Below are 27,246 nucleotides of genomic sequence, written 5' to 3'. Positions count from 1 at the left end.
ACATGGACATTCTAATTTGTTTTTCATTTATCTTTTCATTTCAGACATTGCCTGAGGCATCTATTTCAAGTTACTCTGCAAATCTAAAAGAGAAGACCTCTGTGGTATCAGCTCTATATGAAGTCATCAAGGAGCCGCAGAGTGAGGTGAGCGTGCGTTATAGGAATAATAGTTTTTTTTTGTGGCATCTAAAAGAGAGCTTTTTAAAAAACTGTTACAAGATTTTGTTTTCTTTTGTAAAACAGGTGGCCCTGTACAGTGTTTCTTTTGCTTGAGATGTATACAAAATTGTACAATTTGTTTGTTATATTACATTTGTTCACTAAGATTTGAATGTGTATCTCACATAACGTAGACATTGGGCTTATAGTTCTCTCTCTACATTCTTTAGTTAGTGAGTCTAGGCAATTGCAAGCATTTCCTAGTTGTATTTCTGTGTGTAGCAATAATTATAGAGAAATATTCTGTTGATTGCTTAAAAATATTTACTTATGTTGAGCACACACAAACCCTTTATATATCAGGTTAGCATTAAAATGTTCAGCCTTTATCAGGTTTTATCACATTAAAAGAGGGCAATAAGGAGTGCATTTAAAAAAAAAAAAAGGAAGTGTATCACAAATTTTTGAATTTACATTTCTTTTATTACTCCTGTGAGCAGCCCAGGAGTGAAACCGTAAGCACTACACAATGCAGACTGCAAGGTGTGGGTCCCTTATTAATTGCTCTAATTAACTGTTCCACTGTTGGGCTGCTTAAAAAAACTGGTCTTGGGTGGAACACTGATCATGACCTCTTGTTCTTGAATTATTTGTATTTTTAATTTTTTTAATGAAAAATACAGCCTCGGCTTTACTAAGTTACTACCATATCACCTCTTTCCCTTCTCTCCCCTAATCTATTAGTTTAATTTTTGTAGACCATGTACTATTTTGGTAGCCCTCCTTTGCACAGATACCAGTTTGTTTATAGCCTTCTAGAGATATGGCAGATAATAGCCAAGATGAGGCCTAACTAATGATCTGTAAAGTGGCATAAGAACCTTACTATTTCTGCTGTAAATACCTCTACCGTTACAACCAAGCATTCTACTGGCCATACTTGCTGCAATACTACATTGTTTACCAAATTTTAAATAATCTGATATAATTCCCATTAATAAGTCGCTATAATAATGCCAATAAAACCTCATCCTCTGTAAAAAGGTTAGGGCTAAGCCCATTTCCATTGTCTTTAGCATCCCTTGATGAGGACATTCTATTTTCACTATCTTTCCTGTGAAGACAGGAGTAATCATTGAGACTGTCTGCAATTTGCTTAGCTCCTTCTATTATTTTACCTTAAACTGTTTTCAGTTTTAAATTTCCAACTTCACTGTTTCTCCTTTTGCTGATATATCTAAAGAAGGTTTTGTCCCCATGTTTTACTCACTGTGCTATCTTCTCTTCGCATGAGCTTTATCCTTCCCAATTAACTGCTTAGTCGTCTTCCTTTTTATGGCAGTGAGAGTCCACAAATTCATTCATAACCTATGGGAAATACTTCACCTGGTCACCAAGAGAAGGCAAAAACACCCCAAACAGAGCATTGGGTCCCTCCCACTTCCCCTGCCCTCCCAGTAGTTATTTCCCTCGTTTTATGGAGGTAGGCAGAGAGAGGTGCTCTGCTGAAGTTTATGGATTTAATGCTCTCAATTGATTGTTTTCTGCAAAAGAGAGCAGGGGAGCTGTTGAATTCCATGTAATGCTCTTAGTAGAGTTTTGGTATGTGCTAGCTACTGGATGTCACAAGAAAGTTCCAGTTCAACTATGCTATCTTCCCTTTCAGGCAAACAGGGTTAGTTACACTGATTTGCCTTTGTGTTACCCATCTTCTGTCCTTCTGGAAAGTCCTGTAAGTCCTGATGTGTTGCACTATCCTCTCGAATGGCTTGTTGCCTAACAGAGAGGATTTGTTGAATCAGATTGCCATTTAACCAAAAAAGGGTTTTTCTATAAAAAGACTACAGGGCCAGTAAGGGGTTAATTGAACTTATTTTATTAAGCACACACTATGAGGCAATTTTTTGGCCTTACATAAGACCTCAAGATAAAGGTTGTTTTCTGAGGGGGCATATTAGAGGGATCCGCTCAGATGCGGCACCGGGTCCTCTGTCTTGACTTGCTGTTCGGACCCAGCATGCACAACTGTCAGATGATATGGGGCTGCCTGTGACATGCTCTCACACCCTTATAAATACCCACGCCCGCTGTTTGGCTGCCACGGAAGAAGCGTTAATACATGGCAAGTTAAATGTGTCTGGAGACACGGGAACAGACATATGGAAAGCACTTTTCCTACGCACAATGCCTGTGGCGGTGGGCATGTCAATGACTTCCGCTGCAGGCAGTTTTGGTGCCATCCCCACCTTGCAGTGAGTGCGCAACAGCTTTGGAGTGGAGCGCCGGCGTAGGAGTCTTGGCCTGATACGGAGATGGGGAGGTACCTCAGACGGAGCATTTAATTCTAATAAATGCATGCTATGCAGGTTACATACTGTGTGTCCTCCTGCTCATTTATACAGCTCATGCCTTACATCTGTTCTGCAGTCTCATTCAGGTTGTCCTGGTATTCAGATGTCTGTGGTCTCCCCACTAACTTATTCTACCCCTGGATGTTCTGCGGATTCACAGACCTCTGTATATCTCAGCCCAGATATGCCAGTCCTACAGTAGCAAACGGCGACTCCTATTCCTGCACATGATGTTCTCTGCGACCCCGTTGCGCAAATGCCATCTGCGGTTGCAGCTTTTCCCCATGAATTTTCAGCCCAGTTACAATCTGCTGTGGAAGCGTAAGGTTAAGCACTGTTTCTCTGAATCTAGAACCAGCAGTTCTGTTGGAGCTGCAGTGGCCAATCATACACAACCGTCTGATGTTGACACCCTCCTTCACTATTTCCGAAGGTGAACTTTCATCCTCTGACTCCTCTAGGGAGTCTGAAAGGGACTCTAAGGATATTAAGCTTAGATACTTAAAGTGATTGTAATGTTAAAGGGACACTCATGTCAAATAAAATTTTCATGATTCAGATACAGCATGTAATTTTAAACAACTTTCTAATTTACTTACATTAAAAAGAAAGTGCACAGTCTTTTATATTTACACTTTTTTTGTCACCAGCTCCTTGTGAGCATGTGCAAGAATTCAGACTATACGTATATGCATTTGTGATTGGCTGATTGCTATCACATGGTACAGGGGGAGTGGAAATATACATAACTCAAATTTGTTAGAAAGAAATCTACTACTCATTGGAAATTCAGAGTAAATGCTATTGTATTGTCTTGTTATCTTGCATTTGTTGATTATGCAAATCTACAGTGTTTACTGCTCCTTTAAGCTATATGCACAACAATATTTGTAATAAAAAAGTATTGGCGTCCTTACTGGTTTGCACTTCACTTACTCTTTCTCTTTACTGCTTTTCTAATTTCTCCTTTCTATTGGCCATATGTTTGACTGAGGGATTATGGGAAAGTATTTGTTAAACCCTGTCCTAAAAATGTATATCTGTCTCCTCAGTTGGTTAAGTCATAAGCCTGATTGAAATCTGCGAACCCTTGTAGTGGAATACAGCATTTTTTCTTTTATGTATTCTTATTCTGTAAACAATTGGATGAACAGTTCCTTACTAGTGATGGTTAATGCAATTATTGTCCCTGCTTTTTTCTTCATGCTTACACATGTGATCAGATGTACTAATGTATTCTAGTATCCAAGTTTTGTCTGTAATCCTTGTCTGTCCCTAAAAAGGGTGACAAATCTTAAACTAATAACTAACAGTAATAACAAATATATTTTTTATAAGCTTATTTATTACTGGAGAAAATATATTCCTGCTGCAGCAGGACAAAAAGCCTATAAGTAGTATGATTCATAAAATGTTTGTTTTTTTTAAATCTCGATTAAGAGTAGGTGGAAATGGTACTTTAAATCTGCTGCAGCCTAGCAACCCATACGACTAACCTTTTATTGATCATTAATTTGCATCACAAATATATGGTTTATGGAAAAGGTTGTTTTAAAAGCACAGCATAATAGGAGTTTAACACTTTTTCTGCAGGACCTGCATCTCTAAGCACTTAGCACTGTGACCTCTTGGTTCAGGTGCAAATGTGTACATTACAATTTCTATTTGATTTTGTTTTTTAATAAATATATTTATTTTTGGTGTGTTTGCTCAGTCTACATCTAAATAGCCATTACTTTTACTTGGCGCTATATATTCCTCAAATTACTCTGCTTGGCAAAGTGACAATACAAGTTTCCGTTCAAACGGTCATCTATTTGAGAAGGATAGAAAGTCAAAACTGAAATATTTTTGCAATATACTTCTATTAGCAAATATCTGGTTTTGTTTTTTTTATTTTATAGTGGCATACACATATATGCTGAGTGCCCCGTGCACCAGCATTTTAATATTGCACCTTCTCGGATAGGCAGCAGTGGTTTGTATGATGGACATTAAAGTGAAAGTCAATCTCAGCATTTCACAAACGCTAGGATTGACTATTGAAACAAATAAAGGGGACTTTCATTCATAAAGTATAAGATACTTCATGTAGAAAGCTCCTTTATTTGTTACAACCGATCAGCGATTTGAGCTGCTAACAAATGCCACGGCAAATTTTTTTTTACTTAAGAGGTGACTTTTTCACCTCTTAGCCAATAGCAGTGCGGTAAATCCGGCTCCCATGGGCGCCAGTCCGGATTTACCGCACTGCTATTGGCTAAGAGGTGAAAACGTCACCTCCTTAGCAACATTTTTTTTTTTTGCAGTCGGCCTTGTTAGCAGCTCAAATCGCCGATCGGTTGAGAAAAATAAAGGAGCTTTCTACATGAAGTATCTTAAACTTCATGAATGAAAGTCCCCTTTATTTGTTTCAAAAGTCAATCCTAGCGTTTGTAAAATGCTAGGATTAACTTTCACTTTATGTCTTCACTGGAGCAATACACACTACTTACAGCTCTGGGCAGGTATGGTGTTTGCATCCTTATCCTAGTCACAAAAAGCATATATGCATATGCCACTGAAACAGTAATAACATTTTTACTAGAAGCATTTTTGCTAATGGGAAATATATTGCAAACATTATTCTATTTAACAGTTAAATGCAGACATGTACCTTACAATTTGGGACCATTCTTTCACTTTAATTAAAGGGACATGAAACCCAAAATGTCTATTGTGATTCATAGAGAGCATATCATTTTAAACTTTCCAATCTACTTTTGTTATCAAGTTTGCTTCATTCTCTTGGTATCCTTTGTTAAAGGAGCAACGTTGCACTATAGGAAGGTAGCTGAACACATTGCACATACATGCCTCTAGTCATTGGCTGACCAGGCACCAATCAGCAGTTTCCCCTGGTCCTTCCTAGGTATGCTTTTCAACAAAGGATACCAAGAAAGCAAAGCAAATTAGATAATAGAAGTAAATTGAAAAGTTGTTTAAAAATGCAAGATCTATATACGTCATGAAAGTTTAATTTCAACTACTGTCCAATACCTGTCTCTTGGTATGTATACTGCAGCTTTATTTGGCTACAATTGAATGCCTTGGGAGTTATTATGCTGCTTTTTATTTCATGTTTTAAGTAACAAAAGCTATTTTGTTGTATGTGAAATAGCTGCTTGTGTTTATTCTACACCATCAGCCATAATTACATAACATTAGCAGGACTGCTTTACTTGTAGACTCAGCCCATTGTTATGTGCATGTCCTAGGTTATGGTTTTAATGAGAATAGCAGATATTTCAAATACAGAAATAAACATGAAGGAACAGTTTCCCATACATTTAATACTCTGCAGTAGGTATAACAAATCATTTGGAACACATTTTATAGAATAGTGTCCCTTTAACCCTTTCTCTGCTTCACACAATGTTCGAAACCATATATTTGCCGTTGCTTATCTGATAAAAAATATACAAATGTTTTGACTTTTATTCCTTTCCCTTATAGTTGCTGGAACCCGTCTGCCACCAGCTCTTTGAGTTTTATAGAAGCAGAGAAGAACGACTTAGGCAGTTCACCCTTCAGTTCCTGCCGGAGCTCATATGGTGTTACCTCTCTGTGACTGCCAGTAGGGACTTACAGAGCAGCGGATGCATTGAGGCGCTTCTCCTCAGTGTCTACAATTTGGTTAGTAGGTTTTTGTTTTATCTTCTGTTTTTACACAACGTCTGTTAACACTTTAACTTATGGGATTAGTACAACATACCTAAACGTTTATTCCGTTTAAAGGGTGATTGTGTTTTATATATTTACTTTGCACCTTTAGAGTAGTCGGTCACCTTTTTTTTCCTGATAGGAAGACCAAAACGAAGGCATAACGAGCAAATGTGCATTGCATGATTAGAATTAGTAAATTGTTAAAAACAGGTAAAGTGAAGGAGAGAAATAATTCAAGGCTTATCCTCCTCGAAGACTGATAAATATGGGCCGACCTTAAACATTGTAACCTTTAGATACATTTGTTCAAAGAAATTAAAGTTATTTTTTTTTTAATTTTGTATTATCTTACAATGTCATCAGTCTTTTCTTATTGGGAAGGGAAAAAATCCTTTTTATAGTGCTGTTCAGCTTTCCTAAGTGGGTTAATTCCATATATTTATAGCTGAGGTAGAATGGCAATGAATAAGGGTTTAGCGTAAAATGTCTTTAACGTAAACAAAAGTGACATTGCTTATGCCTCCCTTAGAGGACACACATTGCCTTTGCGTTGCCTGGAGGTAATATCCATCATTTCACTGGAGATGAGATGTTCCACATGAAGGGGCCTCATTTCTGCTGCAAAGCATTCTGGTAGGCAGTGTGTATCTGAGTTGGTGCCTACAGTCTTTATTCATTCCATGATGTCTGCTCAATGTAAGCAACAGACTTTTTAAATGCTGATCTGACTGAACATTTTTGCTATCAGCTGTTTCCTAATAACCAAATTTAATGCAGTTACAGTAAATGTATAGATCACATTTTATATATATTAACTGTTTGTGTAATTCACAGCCTTATTAGCAGTCTACATATGTCTCATTCAGAAACAATTTGTACAATTGATTTTGACATTCCATTGTTGTTGATTAAGTTGTATACATCAGTCTTGAAAATAAGTGGTTAAAACATCATGAATACATTTTAGCTGTTCTCATTTATAAAAAGTTAGGAGAATGGAACAGTGGAATAATCTTAATAGTTCCTACTAAATTAGCTTTATTTTTCTAACCATAAAATGACTACTATATGAATACCCCCTCTTATTTGATTTCATTACTTGCCCTGCTCTCTGATTGGATAACTTCCACTATCTTTATCTGATGATCTTCCTTTTTTATGTAAAGCCCATTTTCTTATTTGGTTTATGATTGTTTATTTTCTTTTTTTTTTATTGTAGGTTTATGTGTGTGTTTTATAAGAAATAAATAAGAATGGCAGTACCTAAATGTTAACATTAAACTTTTTTTTTTAACCTTAACAGAGAGTATTACAATTTTTTTTTTCTGTTTTTAAGTAAAATATTTATTAAAGTGACAAAGTCAAAATTGAATGTTTCAGACACAACATACAATTTAAAAAAAAAATCCCATTCCAATTTACTGTGGTAGGTTTAGGAGTGTGCACAGTATATGCATTTATGATTATCTCTGATGGGGGACCAGATAGGATCCTGACATTTTTACAGATATAAGTTCTCCCTGGTAGTATGGAGTTTGAGATTCCAATGGTTACAGAGCTAGGACTTGTAGAAATCTGGAGAAAAGCATACTTTATTCATGCAAAGTGGAACTTTTCAGCGATTTCCATCATTACATTAGAACTTAAGTTCTAAGGATCAAGAATCTGTATAACACACAAAAAAAAACAAGTGTGTCCCAGACTCAAATGCAGGTAATATTTATTCTAGGAATGTATACAATCAATATGCACGTACAAGATTAAAAAACTTTAAACCCTGTCACACAGTGTCCCCACACAGCATCCACTATAGTACCGATCCTTCCTGCCGTCAGGTACGCTGGCATCCACAAACAGTTTTGTGGGCGAAGGTCTTGCCTAGGTAGAGGTTAGGCAAATGGTACACCTTGTGACAAATGCAATTATCATCCTAATGTGGTAATCTGTAAATATCTGCCTACGTGTTTCGCCCAGGCTTTTGTGGACTGTATCAAAGGGCTATTACGATCACTGTATTGACAATGCTTGCCGCCTGCATTTAAATATCCACAAAACTCCACCCCTTTGTTCCTCGTCATACTATCACATGACCCTGGCTCATTCATTCCTCAGCTGGTCACGTGATGTAAACAAAGCCTCGTGGTGAGTGAGGTTATTCCTTGTTTATACTCTGATTGGTATGAGAGGTATGAAGGGTCCCATATACGTCTGTAGAAGCGTAATAATTTATTATAACATTTGTCTATTTCATTTTTATGTCAATTTTTTGTAAAAAGACAAGAACTGAAAATTTATTATTTAAATCAGATCACCTTTCAAGGACTAAAGATGTTGACACTCTGATTTTAACAAAAAGCAATGAGGAAGGCTCTAAAGTTGATTGAGCCAGATGAGCAATCGGAGTATAAACTAGGAATAACCCGGCCCACCATGAGGGTTTGTTAACCTCACGTGACTTGCTGAGGAATAAATGATCTGGGGTCACGTGTTGGTATGACGAGGAGCAAAGGGGTGGAATCTCATGGAGATTTAAATCTAGGATGCAAACATGGTCAATAGAGTGATAGTAACAGCCCTTGAGAAAGTCCGAAACTGATGAAACACGTAGGAAGATCTTTAAGGATTGCCACATTAGGACGATAGCCGTGTTCATCACAAGGTGAACAGTTTGCCTAACCACTACCCAGGCAAGACCTTTGTCCACGAAACTGTGGATGCCAGCATATCTGACGGCAGGGAGGATCGGTACTACAGTAGAGGCTGTGCGGGACACTCAGTGACAGGTTTTTATGTTTTTTTTTTTTTTTTAATCTTGTACGTGCATATTGATTGTGTACATTTCTCCAACATAGGTGTGTCCGGTCCACGGCGTCATCCTTACTTGTGGGATATTCTCTTCCCCAACAGGAAATGGCAAAGAGCCCAGCAAAGCTGGTCACATGATCCCTCCTAGGCTCCGCCTTCCCCAGTCATTCTCTTTGCCGTTGTACAGGCAACATCTCCACGGAGATGGCTTAGAGTTTTTTAGTGTTTAACTGTAGTTTCTTCTGTTATGTGTGATCAGTCCACGGGTCATCATTACTTCTGGGATATAACTCCTCCCCAACAGGAAATGCAAGAGGATTCACCCAGCAGAGCTGCATATAGCTCCTCCCCTCTACGTCAGTCCCAGTCATTCTCTTGCACCCAACGACTAGATAGGATGTGTGAGAGGACTATGGTGATTATACTTAGTTTTTATGACTTCAATCAAAAGTTTGTTATTTTACAATAGCACCGGAGCGTGTTATTACTTCTCTGGCAGAGTTTGAGGAAGAATCTACCAGAGTTTTTTACTATGATTTTAACCGGAGTAGTTAAGATCATATTGCTGTTCTCGGCCATCTGAGGGAGGTAAAATCTTCAGATCAGGGGACAGCGGGCAGATGAATCTGCATTGAGGTATGTAGCAGTTTTTATTTTCTGAATGGAATTGATGAGAAAATCCTGCCATACCGTTTTAATGACATGTATGTATACACTTCAGTATTCTGGGGATGGTATTTCACCGGAACTACTCTGTTAAAAGTCACTAATCCTTTTAATAAGTATTTATCATGTTAAACGTTTTTGCTGGAATGTAGAATCGTTTACATTTCTGAGGTACTGAGTGAATAAATATTTGGGCATTATTTTCCACTTGGCAGTTGTTTGGTTTTAATTGTGACAGTTTCGTTTCTCTTCACTGCTGTGTATGAGGGGGAGGGGCCGTTTTTGGCGCTCTTTGCTACGCATCAAAAAATTCCAGTCAGTTACTCTTATATTTCCTGCATGATCCGGTTCATCTCTGACAGATCTCAGGGGTCTTCAAACTTCTTTGGAGGGAGGTAGATTCTCTCAGCAGAGCTGTGAGAATTTTATATTGACTGTGAATAAAAACGTTGCTCTATAATTTTTATGTCAAATTTAATTATTGTTATTTTACTAATGGGAACAAACCTTTGCTAAAAGTTGTGTTGTTTTAAAGTTTGATGCTATAACTGTTTTTCAGTTCATTGTTTCAACTGTCATTTAATCGTTTAGTACCTCTTTGAGGCACAGTACGTTTTTGCTAAAAAAGATTATAACCAAGTTGCAAGTTTATTGCTAGTGTGTTAAACATGTCTGACTCAGAGGAAGATATCTGTGTCATTTGTTCCAATGCCAAGGTGGAGCCCAATAGAAATTTATGTACTAACTGTATTGATGCTACTTTAAATAAAAGTCAATCTGTACAATTTGAACAAATTTCACCAAACAGCGAGGGGAGAGTTATGCCGACTAACTCGCCTCACGCGGCAGTACCTGCATCTCCCGCCCGGGAGGTGCGTGATATTATGGCGCCTAATACATCTGGGCGGCCATTACAGATAACATTACAAGATATGGCTACTGTTATGACTGAAGTTTTGTCTAAATTACCAGAACTAAGAGGCAAGCGTGATCACTCTGGGGTGAGAACAGAGTGCGCTGACAATACTAGGGCCATGTCTGATACTGCGTCACAGCTTGCAGAGCATGAGGACGGAGAGCTTCATTCTGTAGGTGACGGTTCTGATCCAAACAGATTGGATTCAGATATTTCAAATTTTAAATTTAAATTGGAGAACCTCCGTGTATTACTAGGGGAGGTCTTAGCAGCTCTCAATGATTGTAACACCGTTGCAATACCAGAGAAACTGTGTAGGTTGGATAAATACTTTGCGGTACCGGCGAGTACTGACGTTTTTCCTATACCTAAGAGACTAACTGAAATTGTTACTAAGGAGTGGGATAGACCCGGTGTGCCGTTCTCACCCCCTCCAATATTTAGAAAGATGTTTCCAATAGACACCACCACTCGGGACTTATGGCAAACGGTCCCTAAGGTGGAGGGAGCAGTTTCTACTTTAGCTAAGCGTACCACTATCCCGGTGGAGGATAGCTGTGCTTTTTCAGATCCAATGGATAAAAAATTAGAGGGTTACCTTAAGAAAATGTTTGTTCAACAAGGTTTTATATTGCAACCCCTTGCATGTATCGCGCCGATTACGGCTGCGGCAGCATTTTGGATTGAGTCTCTGGAAGAGAACCTTAGTTCATCTACGCTAGACGACATTACGGACAGGCTTAGAGTCCTTAAACTAGCTAATTCATTCATTTCGGAGGCCGTAGTACATTTAACCAAACTTACGGCTAAGAACTCAGGATTCGCCATACAGACACGTAGGGCGCTGTGGCTAAAATCCTGGTCAGCTGATGTTACTTCTAAGTCCAAATTACTTAATATACCTTTCAAGGGGCAGTCTTTATTTGGGCCCGGTTTGAAAGAAATTATCGCTGACATTACAGGAGGTAAGGGCCACGCCCTACCTCAAGACAAAGCCAAAGCTAAGGCTAGACAGTCTAATTTTCGTCCCTTTCGGAATTTCAAAACAGGAGCAGCATCAACCTCCACTGCACCAAAACAGGAGGGAGCTGTTGCTCGTTACAGGCAAGGCTGGAAGCCTAACCAGTCCTGGAACAAGAGCAAGCAAGCCAGGAAACCTGCTGCTGCCCCAAAGACAGCATGAACCGAGAGCCCCCGATCCGGGACCGGATCTAGTGGGGGGCAGACTTCTCTCTTCGCCCAGGCCTGGGCAAGAGATGTTCAGGATCCCTGGGCGCTAGAGATCATATCTCAGGGATACCTTCTAGACTTCAAATTATCTCCCCCAAGAGGGAGATTTCATCTGTCAAGATTGTCAACAAACCAGATAAAGAAAGAAGCGTTTCTACGCTGTGTACAAGATCTGTTATTAATGGGAGTGATCCATCCGGTTCCGCGGTCGGAACAAGGACAAGGGTTCTACTCAAACCTGTTTGTGGTTCCCAAAAAAGAGGGAACTTTCAGGCCAATCTTAGATTTAAAGATTCTAAACAAATTCCTAAGAGTTCCATCGTTCAAAATGGAAACTATTCGGACAATCTTACCCATGATCCAAAAGGGTCAGTACATGACCACAGTGGATTTAAAAGATGCTTACCTTCACATACCGATTCACAAAGATCATCACCGGTATCTAAGGTTTGCCTTCTTAGACAGGCACTACCAGTTTGTAGCTCTTCCATTCGGATTGGCTACGGCTCCAAGAATCTTCACAAAGGTTCTGGGTGCCCTTCTGGCGGTACTAAGACCGCGAGGGATTTCGGTAGCTCCGTACCTAGACGACATTCTAATACAAGCTTCAAGCTTTCAAACTGCCAAGTCTCATACAGAGTTAGTTCTGGCATTTCTAAGGTCGCATGGATGGAAAGTGAACGAAAAGAAGAGTTCCTTTTTTCCTCTCACAAGGGTTCCATTCTTGGGGACTCTTATAGATTCTGTAGAAATGAAGATTTACCTGACAGAAGACAGGTTAACAAAGCTTCAAAATGCATGCCGTGTCCTTCATTCCATTCAACACCCGTCAGTAGCTCAATGCATGGAGGTGATCGGCTTAATGGTAGCGGCAATGGACATAGTACCTTTTGCACGCCTACACCTCAGACCGCTGCAATTGTGCATGCTAAGTCAGTGGAATGGGGATTACTCAGATTTGTCCCCTACTCTGAATCTGAATCAAGAGACCAGAAATTCTCTTCTATGGTGGCTTTATCGGCCACACCTGTCCAGGGGGATGCCATTCAGCAGGCCAGACTGGACAATTGTAACAACAGACGCCAGCCTACTAGGTTGGGGCGCTGTCTGGAATTCTCTGAAGGCTCAGGGACTATGGAATCAGGAGGAGAGTCTCCTTCCAATAAACATCCTGGAATTGAGAGCAGTTCTCAATGCCCTTCTGGCTTGGCCCCAATTAACAACTCGGGGGTTCATCAGGTTTCAGTCGGACAACATCACGACTGTAGCTTACATCAACCATCAGGGAGGGACAAGAAGCTCCCTAGCAATGATGGAAGTATCAAAGATAATTCGCTGGGCAGAGTCTCACTCTTGCCACCTGTCAGCAATCCACATCCCGGGAGTGGAGAACTGGGAGGCGGATTTCTTGAGTCGCCAGACTTTTCATCCGGGGGAGTGGGAACTTCATCCGGAGGTCTTTGCCCAAATACTTCGACGTTGGGGCAAACCAGAGATAGATCTCATGGCGTCTCGCCAGAACGCCAAACTTCCTCACTACGGGTCCAGATCCAGGGATCCGGGAGCGGTTCTGATAGATGCTTTGACAGCACCTTGGAACTTCGGGATGGCTTATGTGTTTCCACCCTTCCCGCTGCTTCCTCGATTGATTGCCAAAATCAAACAGGAGAGAGCATCAGTGATTCTAATAGCGCCTGCATGGCCACGCAGGACTTGGTATGCAGATCTAGTGGACATGTCATCCTGTCCGCCTTGGTCTCTACCTCTAAGACAGGACCTTCTGATACAGGGTCCATTCAAACATCAAAATCTAACTTCTCTGAAGCTGACTGCTTGGAAATTGAACGCTTGATTTTATCAAAACGTGGTTTTTCTGAGTCGGTTATTGATACCCTGATACAGGCTAGGAAGCCTGTTACCAGAAGGATTTACCATAAAATATGGCGTAAATACCTATACTGGTGCGAATCCAAAGGTTACTCCTGGAGTAAGGTTAGGATCGCTAGGATATTGTCCTTTCTACAAGAAGGTTTAGAAAAGGGTTTATCAGCTAGTTCATTAAAGGGACAGATTTCAGCTCTGTCCATCTTGTTACACAGGCGTCTGTCAGAAAATCCAGACGTCCAGGCCTTTTGTCAGGCTTTAGCTAGAATCAAGCCTGTGTTTAAAGCTGTTACTCCGCCATGGAGTTTAAACTTAGTTCTTAACGTTTTACAGGGTGTTCCGTTTGAACCCCTTCATTCCATTGATATAAAATTGTTATCTTGGAAAGTTCTGTTTTTAATGGCTATTTCCTCGGCTCGAAGAGTCTCTGAGTTATCAGCCTTACATTGTGATTCTCCTTATCTGATTTTTCACTCAGACAAGGTAGTTCTGCGTACTAAACCTGGGTTCTTACCTAAGGTAGTCACTAACAGGAATATCAATCAAGAGATTGTTGTTCCATCCTTGTGTCCAAATCCTTCTTCAAAGAAGGAACGTCTTCTACACAATCTGGATGTAGTTCGTGCCCTCAAGTTCTACTTGCAGGCAACTAAAGATTTTCGCCAAACTTCTTCCCTGTTTGTCGTTTATTCTGGACAGAGGAGAGGTCAAAAAGCTTCTGCTACCTCTCTCTCCTTTTGGCTTCGTAGCATAATACGTTTAGCCTATGAGACTGCTGGACAGCAGCCTCCTGAAAGAATTACAGCTCACTCCACTAGAGCTGTGGCTTCCACTTGGGCCTTTAAGAATGAGGCCTCTGTTGAACAGATTTGCAAGGCTGCAACTTGGTCTTCGCTTCATACTTTTTCCAAATTTTACAAATTTGACACTTTTGCTTCTTCGGAGGCTATTTTTGGGAGAAAGGTTCTTCAGGCAGTGGTTCCTTCTGTATAATGAGCCTGCCTATCCCTCCCGTCATCCGTGTACTTTTGCTTTGGTATTGGTATCCCAGAAGTAATGATGACCCGTGGACTGATCACACATAACAGAAGAAAACATAATTTATGCTTACCTGATAAATTCCTTTCTTCTGTTGTGTGATCAGTCCACGGCCCGCCCTGTTTTAAGGCAGGTAAATATCTTTTAAATTATACTCCAGTCACCACTTCACCCTTGGTTACTCCTTTCTCGTTGATTCTTGGTCGAATGACTGGGACTGACGTAGAGGGGAGGAGCTATATGCAGCTCTGCTGGGTGAATCCTCTTGCATTTCCTGTTGGGGAGGAGTTATATCCCAGAAGTAATGATGACCCGTGGACTGATCACACAACAGAAGAAAGGAATTTATCAGGTAAGCATAAATTATGTTTTTTATTATTCAATCAAGAGTTTGTTATTTTAAAATAGTGCTGGTATGTACTATTTACTCTGAAACAGAAAAGAGATGAAGATTTCTGTTTGTAAGAGGAAAATGATTTTAGCAACCGTTACTAAAATCGATGGCTGTTCCACACAGGACTGTTGAGAGGAATTAACTTCAGTTGGGGGAACAGTGAGCAGACTTTTGCTGCTTGAGGTATGACACATTCTAACAAGACGATGTAATGCTGGAAGCTGTCATTTTCCCTATGGGATCCGGTAAGCCATTTTTATTACAGACAGTAAATAAGGGCTTCACAAGGGCTTGTTAAGACTGTAGACATTTTCTGGGCTAAATCGATTCATATATAAACATATTTAGCCTTGAGGAATCATTTTAATCTGGGTATTTTGTAAAATAATATCGGCAGGCACTGTTTTGGACACCTTATTCTCTAGGGGCTTTCCCTAATCATAGGCAGAGCCTCATTTTCGCGCCGGTATTGCGCACTTGTTTTTGAGAAGCATGACATGCAGTCGCATGTGTGAGGAGCTCTGATACATAGAAAAGACTTTCTGAAGGCGTCATTTGGTATCGTATTCCCCTTTGGGCTTGGTTGGGTCTCAGCAAAGCAGATACCAGGGACTGTAAAGGGGTTAAAGATAAAAACGGCTCCGGTTCCGTTATTTTAAGGGTTAAAGCTTCCAAATTTGGTGTGCAATACTTTTAAGGCTTTAAGACACTGTGGTGAAATTTTGGTGAATTTTGAACAATTCCTTCATACTTTTTCGCAATTGCAGTAATAAAGTGTGTTCAGTTTAAAATTTAAAGTGACAGTAACGGTTTTATTTCAAAACGTTTTTTGTACTTTGTTATCAAGTTTATGCCTGTTTAACATGTCTGAACTACCAGATAGACTGTGTTCTACACCAGTCTTGCCCACTCAGGAGGCCCCTAGTACATCTAGCGCGCCAATACTCCTTACTATGCAACAATTAACGGCTGTAATGGATAATTCTATCAAAAACATTTTAGCCAAAATGCCCACTTATCAGCGTAAGCGCGACTGCTCTGTTTTAGATACTGAAGAGCATGAGGACGCTGATGATAATGGTTCTGATATGCCCCTACACCAGTCTGAGGGGGCCAGGGAGGTTTTGTCTGAGGGAGAAATTTCAGATTCAGGGAAAATTTCTCAACAAGCTGAACCCGATGTGATTACATTTAAATTTAAGTTGGAACATCTCCGCGCTCTGCTTAAGGAGGTGTTATCCACTCTGGATGATTGTGAGAATTTGATCATCCCAGAGAAACTATGTAAAATGGACAAGTTCCTAGAGGTCCCGGGGCCCCCAGAAGCTTTTCCTATACCCAAGCGGGTGGCGGACATTGTAAATAAAGAATGGGAAAGGCCCGGTATACCTTTCGTCCCTCCCCCCATATTTAAAAAATTGTTTCCTATGGTCGACCCCAGAAAGGACTTATGGCAGACAGTCCCCAAGGTCGAGGGGGCGGTTTCTACTTTAAACAAACGCACCACTATACCCATAGAAGATAGTTGTGCTTTCAAAGATCCTATGGATAAAAAATTAGAAGGTTTGCTTAAAAAGATGTTTGTTCAGCAAGGTTACCTTCTACAACCAATTTCATGCATTGTCCCTGTCACTACAGCCGCGTGTTTCTGGTTCGATGAGCTAGAAAAGGCGATCGATAGTGATTCTCCTCCTTATGAGGAGATTATGGACAGAATCCGTGCTCTCAAATTGGCTAATTCTTTCACCCTATACGCCACTTTGCAATTGGCTAGGTTAGCGGCGAAAAATTCTGGGTTTGCTATTGTGGCGCGCAGAGCGCTTTGGTTGAAATCTTGGTCAGCGGATGCGTCTTCCAAGAACAAATTGCTTAACATTCCTTTCAAGGGGAAAACGCTGTTTGGCCCTGACTTGAAAGAGATTATCTCTGATATCACTGGGGGTAAGGGCCACGCCCTTCCTCAGGATAGGTCTTTCAAGGCCAAAAATAAACCTAATTTTCGTCCCTTTCGTAGAAACGGACCAGCCCCAAGTGCTACGTCCTCTAAGCAAGAGGGTAATACTTCTCAAGCCAAGCCAGCCTGGAGACCAATGCAAGGCTGGAACAAGGGAAAGCAGGCCAAGAAACCTGCCACTGCTACCAAGACAGCATGAAATGTTGGCCCCCGATCCGGGACCGGATCTGGTGGGGGGCAGACTCTCTCTCTTCGCTCAGGCTTGGGCAAGAGATGTTCTGGATCCTTGGGCACTAGAAATAGTCTCCCAAGGTTATCTTCTGGAATTCAAGGGGCTTCCCCCAAGGGGGAGGTTCCACAGGTCTCAATTGTCTTCAGACCACATAAAGAGACAGGCATTCTTACATTGTGTAGAAGACCTGTTAAAAATGGGAGTGATTCATCCTGTTCCATTAGGAGAACAAGGGATGGGGTTCTACTCCAATCTGTTCGTAGTTCCCAAAAAAGAGGGAACGTTCAGACCAATCTTAGATCTCAAGATCCTAAACAAGTTTCTCAAGGTTCCATCGTTCAAAATGGAAACCATTCGAACAATTCTTCCTTCCATCCAGGAAGGTCAATTCATGACCACGGTGGATTTAAAGGATGCGTATCTACATATTCCTATCCACAAGGAACATCATCGGTTCCTAAGGTTTGCATTCCTGGACAAGCATTACCAGTTCGTGGCACTTCCTTTCGGATTAGCCACTGCTCCAAGGATTTTCACAAAGGTACTAGGGTCCCTTCTAGCGGTACTAAGACCAAGGGGCATTGCAGTAGTACCTTACTTGGACGACATTCTGATTCAAGCGTCGTCCCTTCCTCAAGCAAAGGCTCACACGGACATAGTCCTGGCCTTTCTCAGATCTCACGGATGGAAAGTGAACGTAGAAAAGAGTTCTCTATCTCAGTCAACAAGGGTTCCCTTCTTGGGAACAATAATAGACTCCTTAGAAATGAGGATTTTTCTGACAGAGGCCAGAAAAACAAAACTTCTGAACTCTTGTCAAACACTTCATTCCGTTCCTCTTCCTTCCATAGCGCAGTGCATGGAAGTAATAGGTTTGATGGTAGCGGCAATGGACATAGTTCCTTTTGCGCGCATTCATCTAAGACCATTACAACTGTGCATGCTCAGTCAGTGGAATGGGGACTATACAGACTTGTCTCCGACGATACAAGTAAATCAGAGGACCAGAGACTCACTCCGTTGGTGGCTGTCCCTGGACAACCTGTCACAAGGGATGACCTTCCGCAGACCAGAGTGGGTCATTGTCACGACCGACGCCAGTCTGATGGGCTGGGGCGCGGTCTGGGGACCCCTGAAAGCTCAGGGTCTTTGGTCTCGGGAAGAATCTCTTCTACCGATAAATATTCTGGAACTGAGAGCGATATTCAATGCTCTCAAGGCTTGGCCTCAGCTAGCAAAGGCCAAGTTCATACGGTTTCAATCAGACAACATGACGACTGTTGCGTACATCAACCATCAGGGGGGAACAAGGAGTTCCCTGGCGATGGAAGAAGTGACCAAAATCATTCAATGGGCGGAGACTCACTCCTGCCACCTGTCTGCAATCCACATCCCAGGAGTGGAAAATTGGGAAGCGGATTTTCTGAGTCGTCGGACATTACATCCGGGGGAGTGGGAACTCCATCCGGAAATCTTTGCCCAAATTACTCAACTGTGGGGCATTCCAGACTTGGATCTGATGGCCTCTCGTCAGAACTTCAAGGTTCCTTGCTACGGGTCCAGATCCAGGGATCCCAAGGCGACTCTAGTAGATGCACTAGTAGCACCTTGGACCTTCAAACTAGCTTATGTATTCCCGCCGTTTCCTCTCATCCCCAGGCTGGTAGCCAGGATCAATCAGGAGAGGGCGTCGGTGATCTTGATAGCTCCTGCGTGGCCACGCAGGACTTGGTATGCAGATCTGGTGAATATGTCATCGGCTCCACCATGGAAGCTACCTTTGAGACGAGACCTTCTTGTTCAAGGTCCATTCGAACATCCGAATATGGTCTCACTCCAGCTGACTGCTTGGAGATTGAACGCTTGATCTTATCAAAACGAGGGTTCTCAGATTCTGTTATTGATACTCTTGTTCAGGCCAGAAAGCCTGTAACTAGAAAAATTTACCACAAAATATGGAAAAAATATATCTGTTGGTGTGAATCTAAAGGATTCCCTTGGGACAAGGTAAAGATTCCTAAGATTCTATCCTTTCTTCAAGAAGGATTGGAGAAAGGATTATCTGCAAGTTCCTTGAAGGGACAGATTTCTGCCTTGTCTGTGTTACTTCACAAAAAGCTGGCAGCTGTGCCAGATGTTCAAGCCTTTGTTCAGGCTCTGGTTAGAATCAAGCCTGTTTACAAACCTTTGACTCCTCCTTGGAGTCTCAACTTAGTTCTTTCAGTTCTTCAGGGGGTTCCGTTTGAACCCTTACATTCCGTTGATATTAAGTTATTATCTTGGAAAGTTTTGTTTTTGGTTGCAATTTCTTCTGCTAGAAGAGTTTCAGAATTATCTGCTCTGCAGTGTTCTCTTCCTTATCTGGTGTTCCATGCAGATAAGGTGGTTTTACGTACTAAACCTGGTTTTCTTCCGAAAGTTGTTTCTAACAAAAACATTAACCAGGAGATAGTCGTGCCTTCTTTGTGTCCGAATCCAGTTTCAAAGAAGGAACGTTTGTTGCACAATTTGGATGTTGTTCGCGCTCTAAAATTCTATTTAGATGCTACAAAGGATTTTAGACAAACATCTTCCTTGTTTGTTGTTTATTCTGGTAAAAGGAGAGGTCAAAAAGCAACTTCTACCTCTCTCTCTTTTTGGATTAAAAGCATCATCAGATTGGCTTATGAGACTGCCGGACGGCAGCCTCCTGAAAGAATCACAGCTCATTCCACTAGGGCTGTGGCTTCCACATGGGCCTTCAAGAACGAGGCTTCTGTTGATCAGATATGTAGGGCAGCGACTTGGTCTTCACTGCACACTTTTACCAAATTTTACAAGTTTGATACTTTTGCTTCTTCTGTGGCTATTTTTGGGAGAAAGGTTTTGCAAGCCGTGGTGCCTTCCATTTAGGTGACCTGATTTGCTCCCTCCCTTCATCCGTGTCCTAAAGCTTTGGTATTGGTTCCCACAAGTAAGGATGACGCCGTGGACCGGACACACCTATGTTGGAGAAAACAGAATTTATGTTTACCTGATAAATTACTTTCTCCAACGGTGTGTCCGGTCCACGGCCCGCCCTGGTTTTTTAATCAGGTCTGATAATTTATTTTCTTTAACTACAGTCACCACGGTATCATATGGTTTCTCCTATGCAAATATTCCTCCTTTACGTCGGTCGAATGACTGGGGAAGGCGGAGCCTAGGAGGGATCATGTGACCAGCTTTGCTGGGCTCTTTGCCATTTCCTGTTGGGGAAGAGAATATCCCACAAGTAAGGATGACGCCGTGGACCGGACACACCGTTGGAGAAAGTAATTTATCAGGTAAACATAAATTCTGTTTTTTAGAATAAATATAACTTGCATTTGAGTCTGGGATGCGCTTGTTTGTTTTGTGTTATACAGATTTTTTTTGCCTTGAAGACTGCACTATGAGTCTCATACGAATCAGCTGCTCCCAAGAATTTATGCATAAATAATAAGACACGGATTTTAGCTGCACCTCAAGCTACATAATATTGATTGCTAATAACCAGAAGGGGGGACTTAAGGAACTTGAATTGAATACTATTTGGTCTTCAGTTTTTCCAGTTCTATATCAGTTTATCTCTTGTTTTCATGACACTTGTGAATTTTGTATACAGATTTTTCACTCAGAGGTTCCTTACTGCAGTCACTTTTGTTTTGCGCTTTTAATTTTTTCTTTGTGTGTAAGGCTCAAGAATGGTTTTAAAATGTTTATATATGAATATGTCCCTTGTAATGTGATCTAGACGTTGTTTCCATCTTAATGGGAGGAGAGTCCACTGCTTCATTCATTACTTGTGGGAATTAAGAACCTGGCCACCAGGAGGAGGCAAAGACACCCCAGCCAAAGGCTTAAATACCTCCCCCACTCCCCTCATCCCCCAGTCATTCTTTGCCTTTTGTCACAGGAGGTTGGCAGAGAAGTGTCGGGAGATTCAGAGTAGTCTCTTATGGAGGGTAGTACTCTTCGAAATGGGACTGGATCTTTAAGTAGTCCTGTTAGCCTCTCAGTGAGAGCATGTATGAAAGTTAGAGTCCGGAGATGCAGGGAATGTCGTCTCTGCGAAACCATCCTGACTCATGTTAACAGCTCCTGGGCAATCAGCATTGACGAGTTTCGCTACCTGCCCTTATTCACTCAAGTCCATGTCAGGAGTGATGCTACTAACCTGTTACACTTGAAGGGCCGTGTTCCTGTTCCACGGCATGGATTCTGTTAAGATAGTTTCATTTATACACATATGATAACGCAAGAAGACCGTGTCACAGTGTGTTTCCTTTTATCTGGATAGAATCAAGGGTTAATATCCAGGGTCGTTTCTAGAGAATCTGGCTCCCAGGGCAAAATTCCAAAATGCGCCCCCCTCACAGATTCTAAAGTCCCCCTCCTAGACCTTGCATGTTACTCACCCATGTCATTTAGAGGTCAGCTTCAAAGCAAGATGTACTACTGGGACCTAGCTGAACACACCTGGTGAGCAAATGACAAGAGACAAATGTGTGTTGCCGCCAACCGCCAGTTAGCTCCTAGTAGTGCATAGCTGCTGCTAAGGATATGTACATATGCTTTTCAACAATGGATACCAAGAGAACAAGAATATTAGAATTGTCTTAAATTTTTTTGGTGCAGCCTGAATAATGAAAGTTTAATTTTTACTTTCCTATCCCTTTAAATATGTCCTTTTTCTCTTGTTAAGTGTATCCAGTCCACGGATCATCCATTACTTGTGGGATATTCTCCTTCCCAACAGGAAGTTGCAAGAGGATCACCCACAGCAGAGCTGCTATATAGCTCCTCCCCTCACTGCCATATCCAGTCATTCTCTTGCAACTCTCAACAAAGATGGACGTAGTAAGAGGAGAGTGGTGTATTATAGTTAGTTTTTTACCTTCAATCAAAAGTTTGTTATTTTTAAATGGTACCGGAGTGTACTGTTTCATCTCAGGCAGCATTAGAAGAAGAATCTGCCTGTGATTTCTATGATCTTAGCAGAAGTAACTAAGATCCTTTGCTGTTCTCACATATTCTGAGGAGTGAGGTAACTTCAGAGGGGGAATAGCGTGCAGGTTTTCCTGTAATAAGGTATGTGCAGTTAACATATTTCTAGGGATGGAATTTGCTAGAAAAATGCTGCTGATACCGGATTAATGTAAGTTAAGCCTTAAATGCAGTGATACTGACTGGTATCGGGCATATTAACAGAGATGCATACTCTTATAAAAGTGTAATATAAAACATTTGCTATCATGTTAATCGTTTTTATATATGTTTGGTGACAAAACTTATTGGGGCCTAGTTTTTTTTCCCACATGGCTGGCTTGATTTTTGCCTAGTAACAGGCTTTCCACTGTTGCAATATGAGTGGGAAGGGCCTATTTTAGTGCTTTTCTGTGCAGATAAAAATACTGACAGACATTCAGCTTCCCTCTGCATGATACAGGACATCTCTGAAGGGCTCAAAAGGCTTCAAAGTTGTGTTTGAGGAGGGTAACAATCACAGTAGACTGTGGCAGTTGTTGTGAATGTGTTTAAAAAACGTTTTTGTAATTTATTATTCTGTTTTTGCTATTAAGGGGTTAATCATCCATTTGCAAGTGGGTGCAATGCTCTGCTGACTTGTTACATACACTGTAAAAATTTTGTTAGTGTAACTGCCTTTTTTCACTGTTGTTTCAAATTTTGTCAAAATTTGTTTCTCTTAAAGGCACAGTAACGTTTTTTTATATTGCTTGTTAACTTGCTTTAAAGTGTTTTCCAAGCTTGCTAGTCTCATTGCTAGTCTGTACAAACATGTCTGAAACAGAGGATACTTGTTCATTATGTTTAATAGCCATGGTGGAGCCCCATAGGAGAATGTGTACTAAATGTATTGATTTCACCTTAAACAGTAAAGATCAGTCTTTATCTGTAAAAGAATTGTCACCAGAGGGGTCTGTCGAGGGGGAAGTTATGCCGACTAACTCTCCCCACGTGTCGGACCCTTCGCCTCCCGCTCAAGGGACGCACGCTAATATGGCGCCAAGTACATCAGGGACGCCCATAGCGATTACTTTGCAGGACATGGCTGCAATCATGAATAATACCCTGTCAGAGGTATTATCCAGATTGCCTGAATTGAGGGGCAAGCGCGATAGCTCTGGGGTTAGACGAGATACAGAGCGCGTAGATGCTGTAAGAGCCATGTCTGATACTGCGTCACAATATGCAGAACCTGAGGACGGAGAGCTTCAGTCTGTGGGTGACGTCTCTGAATCGGGGAGACCTGATTCAGAGATTTCTAATTTTAAATTTAAGCTTGAGAACCTCAGTGTATTGCTTGGGGAGGTATTAGCTGCTCTGAATGACTGTGACACAATTGGAGTGCCAGAGAAATTGTGTAGGCTGGATAAATACTATGCAGTGCCGGTGAGTACTGATGTTTTTCCAATACCTAAAAGGCTTACAGAAATTATTAGTAAGGAGTGGGATAGGCCCGGTGTGCCCTTTTCCCCACCTTCTATGTTTAGAAAAATGTTTCCAATAGATGCCACTACACGGGACTTATGGCAGACTGTCCCTAAGGTGGAGGGAGCAGTTTCTACTTTAGCAAAGCGTACCACTATCCCGGTTGAGGACAGTTGTGCTTTTTCAGATCCAATGGATAAAAAATTGGAGGGTTACCTTAAGAAAATGTTTATTCAACAAGGTTTTATTTTACAGCCCCTTGCATGCATTGCGCCTGTCACTGCTGCGGCGGCATTCTGGTTTGAGGCCCTGGAAGAGGCCATCCATACAGCTCCATTGACTGAAATTGTTGACAAGCTTAGAACTCTTAAGCTAGCTAACTCATTTGTTTCTGATGCCATTGTTCATTTGACTAAACTAACGGCTAAGAATTCCGGATTCGCCATCCAGGTGCGTAGGGCGCTATGGCTCAAATCCTGGTCAGCTGATGTGACTTCAAAGTCTAAATTACTCAACATTCCTTTCAAGGGGCAGACCTTATTTGGGCCTGGTTTGAAAGAAATTATTGCTGACATTACTGGAGGTAAGGTTCATACCCTTCCTCAGGACAGGGCCAAATCAAAGGCCAAACAGTCTAATTTTCGTGCCTTTCGAAATTTCAAGGCAGGTGCAGCATCAACTTCCTCTGCTTCAAAACAAGAGGGAACTTTTGCTCAATCCAAGCAGGCCGGGAAACCTAAGCAGTCCTGGAACATGGGCAAGCAGGCCAGAAAGCCTGCTGCTGCCTCTAAGACAGCATGAAGGAGCGGCCCCCTATCCGACAACGGATCTAGTAGGGGGCAGACTCTCTCTCTTCGCCCAGGCGTGGGCAAGAGATGTTCAGGATCCCTGGGCGTTGGAGATCATATCACAGGGATATCTTCTGGACTTCAAAGCTTCTCCTCCACAAGGGAGATTTCACCTTTCAAGATTATCTGCAAACCAGATAAAGAAAGAGGCATTCCTAAGCTGCGTACAAGATCTCCTTGTAATGGGAGTGATCCATCCAGTTCCGCGGACGGAACAAGGACAGGGGTTTTATTCAAATCTGTTTGTGGTTCCCAAAAAAGAGGGAACCTTCAGACCAATTTTGGATTTTAAGATCCTAAACAAAAAAACCATTTTACCCATGATCCAAGAGGGTCAGTACATGACCACAGTGGACTTAAAGGATGCCTACTTTCACATTCCGATTCACAAGAATCATCATCAGTTCCTGAGGTTTGCCTTTCTAGACAGGCATTACCAATTTGTAGCTCTTCCATTCGGGTTGGCTACAGCCCCAAGAATTTTTACAAAGGTTCTGGGCTCACTTCTGGCGGTCCTAAGACCGTGAGGCATAGCGGTGGCTCCTTACCTGGACGATATCCTGATACAGGCGTCAAGCTTTCAAATTGCCAAATCTCATACAGAGATAGTTCTGGCATTCCTGAGGTCGCATGGGTGGAAAGTGAAAGAAGAAAAGAGTTCTCTATCTCCTCTCACGAGGGTTTCCTTCCTAGGGACTCTAATAGATTCTGTAGAAATGAAAATTTACCTGACGGAGTCCAGGTTATCAAAACTTCTAAATGCTTGCCGTGTTCTTCACTCCATTCCGCGCCCCACGGTGGCTCAGTGCATGGAAGTAATCGGCTTAATGGTAGCGGCGATGGACATAGTGCCATTCGCGCGCCTGCATCTCAGACCACTGCAATTATGCATGCTCAGTCAGTGGAATGGGGATTACACAGATTTGTCCCCTCTACTAAATCTGGATCAGGAAACCAGAGATTCTCTTCTCTGGTGGTTATCTCGGGCCCATCTGTCCAAGGGTATGACCTTTCGCAGACCAGATTGGACAATTGTAACAACAGATGCCAGCCTTCTAGGTTGGGGTGCAGTCTGGAACTCCCTGAAGGCTCAGGGTTCATGGACTCAGGAGGAGAAACTCCTCCCAATAAATATTCTGGAGTTAAGAGCAATATTCAATGCTCTTCTGGCTTGTCCTCAGCTAGCAACACTGAGGTTCATCAGATTTCAGTCGGACAACATCACGACTGTGGCTTACATCAACCATCAAGGGGGAACCAGGAGTTCCCTAGCGATGTCAGAAGTCTCCAAGATAATTCGCTGGGCAGAGACTCACTCTTGCCACCTGTCAGCGATCCATATCCCAGGTGTAGAGAACTGGGAGGCGGATTTTCTAAGTCGTCAGACTTTTCATCCGGGGGAATGGGAACTCCATCTGGAGGTGTTTGCTCAATTGGTTCTCCGTTGGGGCAAACCAGAATTGGATCTCATGGCATCTCGCCAGAACGCCAAGCTTCCTTGTTACGGATCCAGGTCCAGGGACCCAGAAGCGGCACTGATAGATGCTCTAGCAGCGCCTTGGTTCTTCAACCTGGCTTATGTGTTTCCCCCGTTTCCTCTGCTCCCTCGTCTGATTGCCAAAATCAAACAGGAAAGAGCATCGGTGATATTGATAGCGCCTGCGTGGCCACGCAGGACCTGGTATGCAGACCTAGTGGACATGTCATCCTTTCCACCATGGACTCTGCCTCTGAGACAAGACCTTCTAATACAAGGTCCTTTCAATCATCCGAATCTACTTTCTCTGAGACTGACTGCATGGAGATTGAACGCTTGATCCTATCAAAGCGTGGCTTCTCCGAGTCAGTAATTGATACCTTAATACCGGCACGAAAGCCTGTCACCAGGAAAATTTACCACAAGATATGGCGTAAATATCTTCATTGGTGTGAATCCAAGAATTACTCATGGAGTAGGGTTAGGATTCCTAGGATATTGTCCTTCCTCCAAGAGGGTTTGGACAAAGGATTATCAGCTAGTTCTTTAAAGGGACAGATTTCTGCTCTGTCTATTCTTTTACACAAGCGTCTGGCAGAAGTTCCAGACGTTCAGGCATTTTGTCAGGCTTTAGTTAGAATTAAGCCTGTGTTTAAACCTGTTGCTCCTCCATGGAGCTTAAACTTGGTTCTTAAAGTTCTTCAAGGGGTTCCGTTTGAACCCCTTCATTCTATTGATATCAAACTTCTTTCATGGAAAGTTCTTTTTCTGATGGCTATTTCCTCGGCTCGAAGAGTCTCGGAGTTATCTGCCTTACATTGTGATTCTCCTTATCTGATCTTTCATTCAGATAAAGTTGTTCTGCGTACAAAACCTGGGTTTTTACCTAAGGTGGTTTCTAACAAGAATATTAATCAAGAGATTGTTGTTCCATCATTATGTCCTAATCCTTCTTCAAGAAGGAACATCTTTTGCATAATCTAGACGTAGTCCGTGCCTTGAAATTTTACTTACAGGCTACTAAAGATTTTCGCCAAACATCTAACCTGTTTGTTGTTTCTCTGGACAGAGGAGAGGTCAGAAGGCCTCGGCAACCTCTCTTTCTTTTTGGCTTCGGAGTATAATCCGTTTA

At 41.8% G+C, this 27,246-nt stretch overlaps 1 protein-coding gene across 3 annotated transcripts in view; it reads left to right on the top strand.

Annotated features, from left to right (window-relative positions):
- Window positions 1-27,246, top strand: part of HYCC1 (hyccin PI4KA lipid kinase complex subunit 1) — a 436,523-nt gene that overhangs the window by 129,732 nt on the left and 279,545 nt on the right. For all 3 annotated transcript variants that reach the window (XM_053714139.1, XM_053714141.1, XM_053714140.1), the window contains exons 3-4: window positions 45-146; window positions 6,008-6,187. In XM_053714139.1, the coding sequence (XP_053570114.1) occupies window positions 45-146; window positions 6,008-6,187 (282 nt within the window). The remainder of the gene's footprint in view (window positions 1-44; window positions 147-6,007; window positions 6,188-27,246) is intronic.

Source organism: Bombina bombina, chromosome 5, assembly GCF_027579735.1.
Source record: "Bombina bombina isolate aBomBom1 chromosome 5, aBomBom1.pri, whole genome shotgun sequence".
Lineage (NCBI taxonomy): Eukaryota > Metazoa > Chordata > Amphibia > Anura > Bombinatoridae > Bombina > Bombina bombina.
This window is presented reverse-complemented; position numbering and strand designations above follow the sequence as displayed.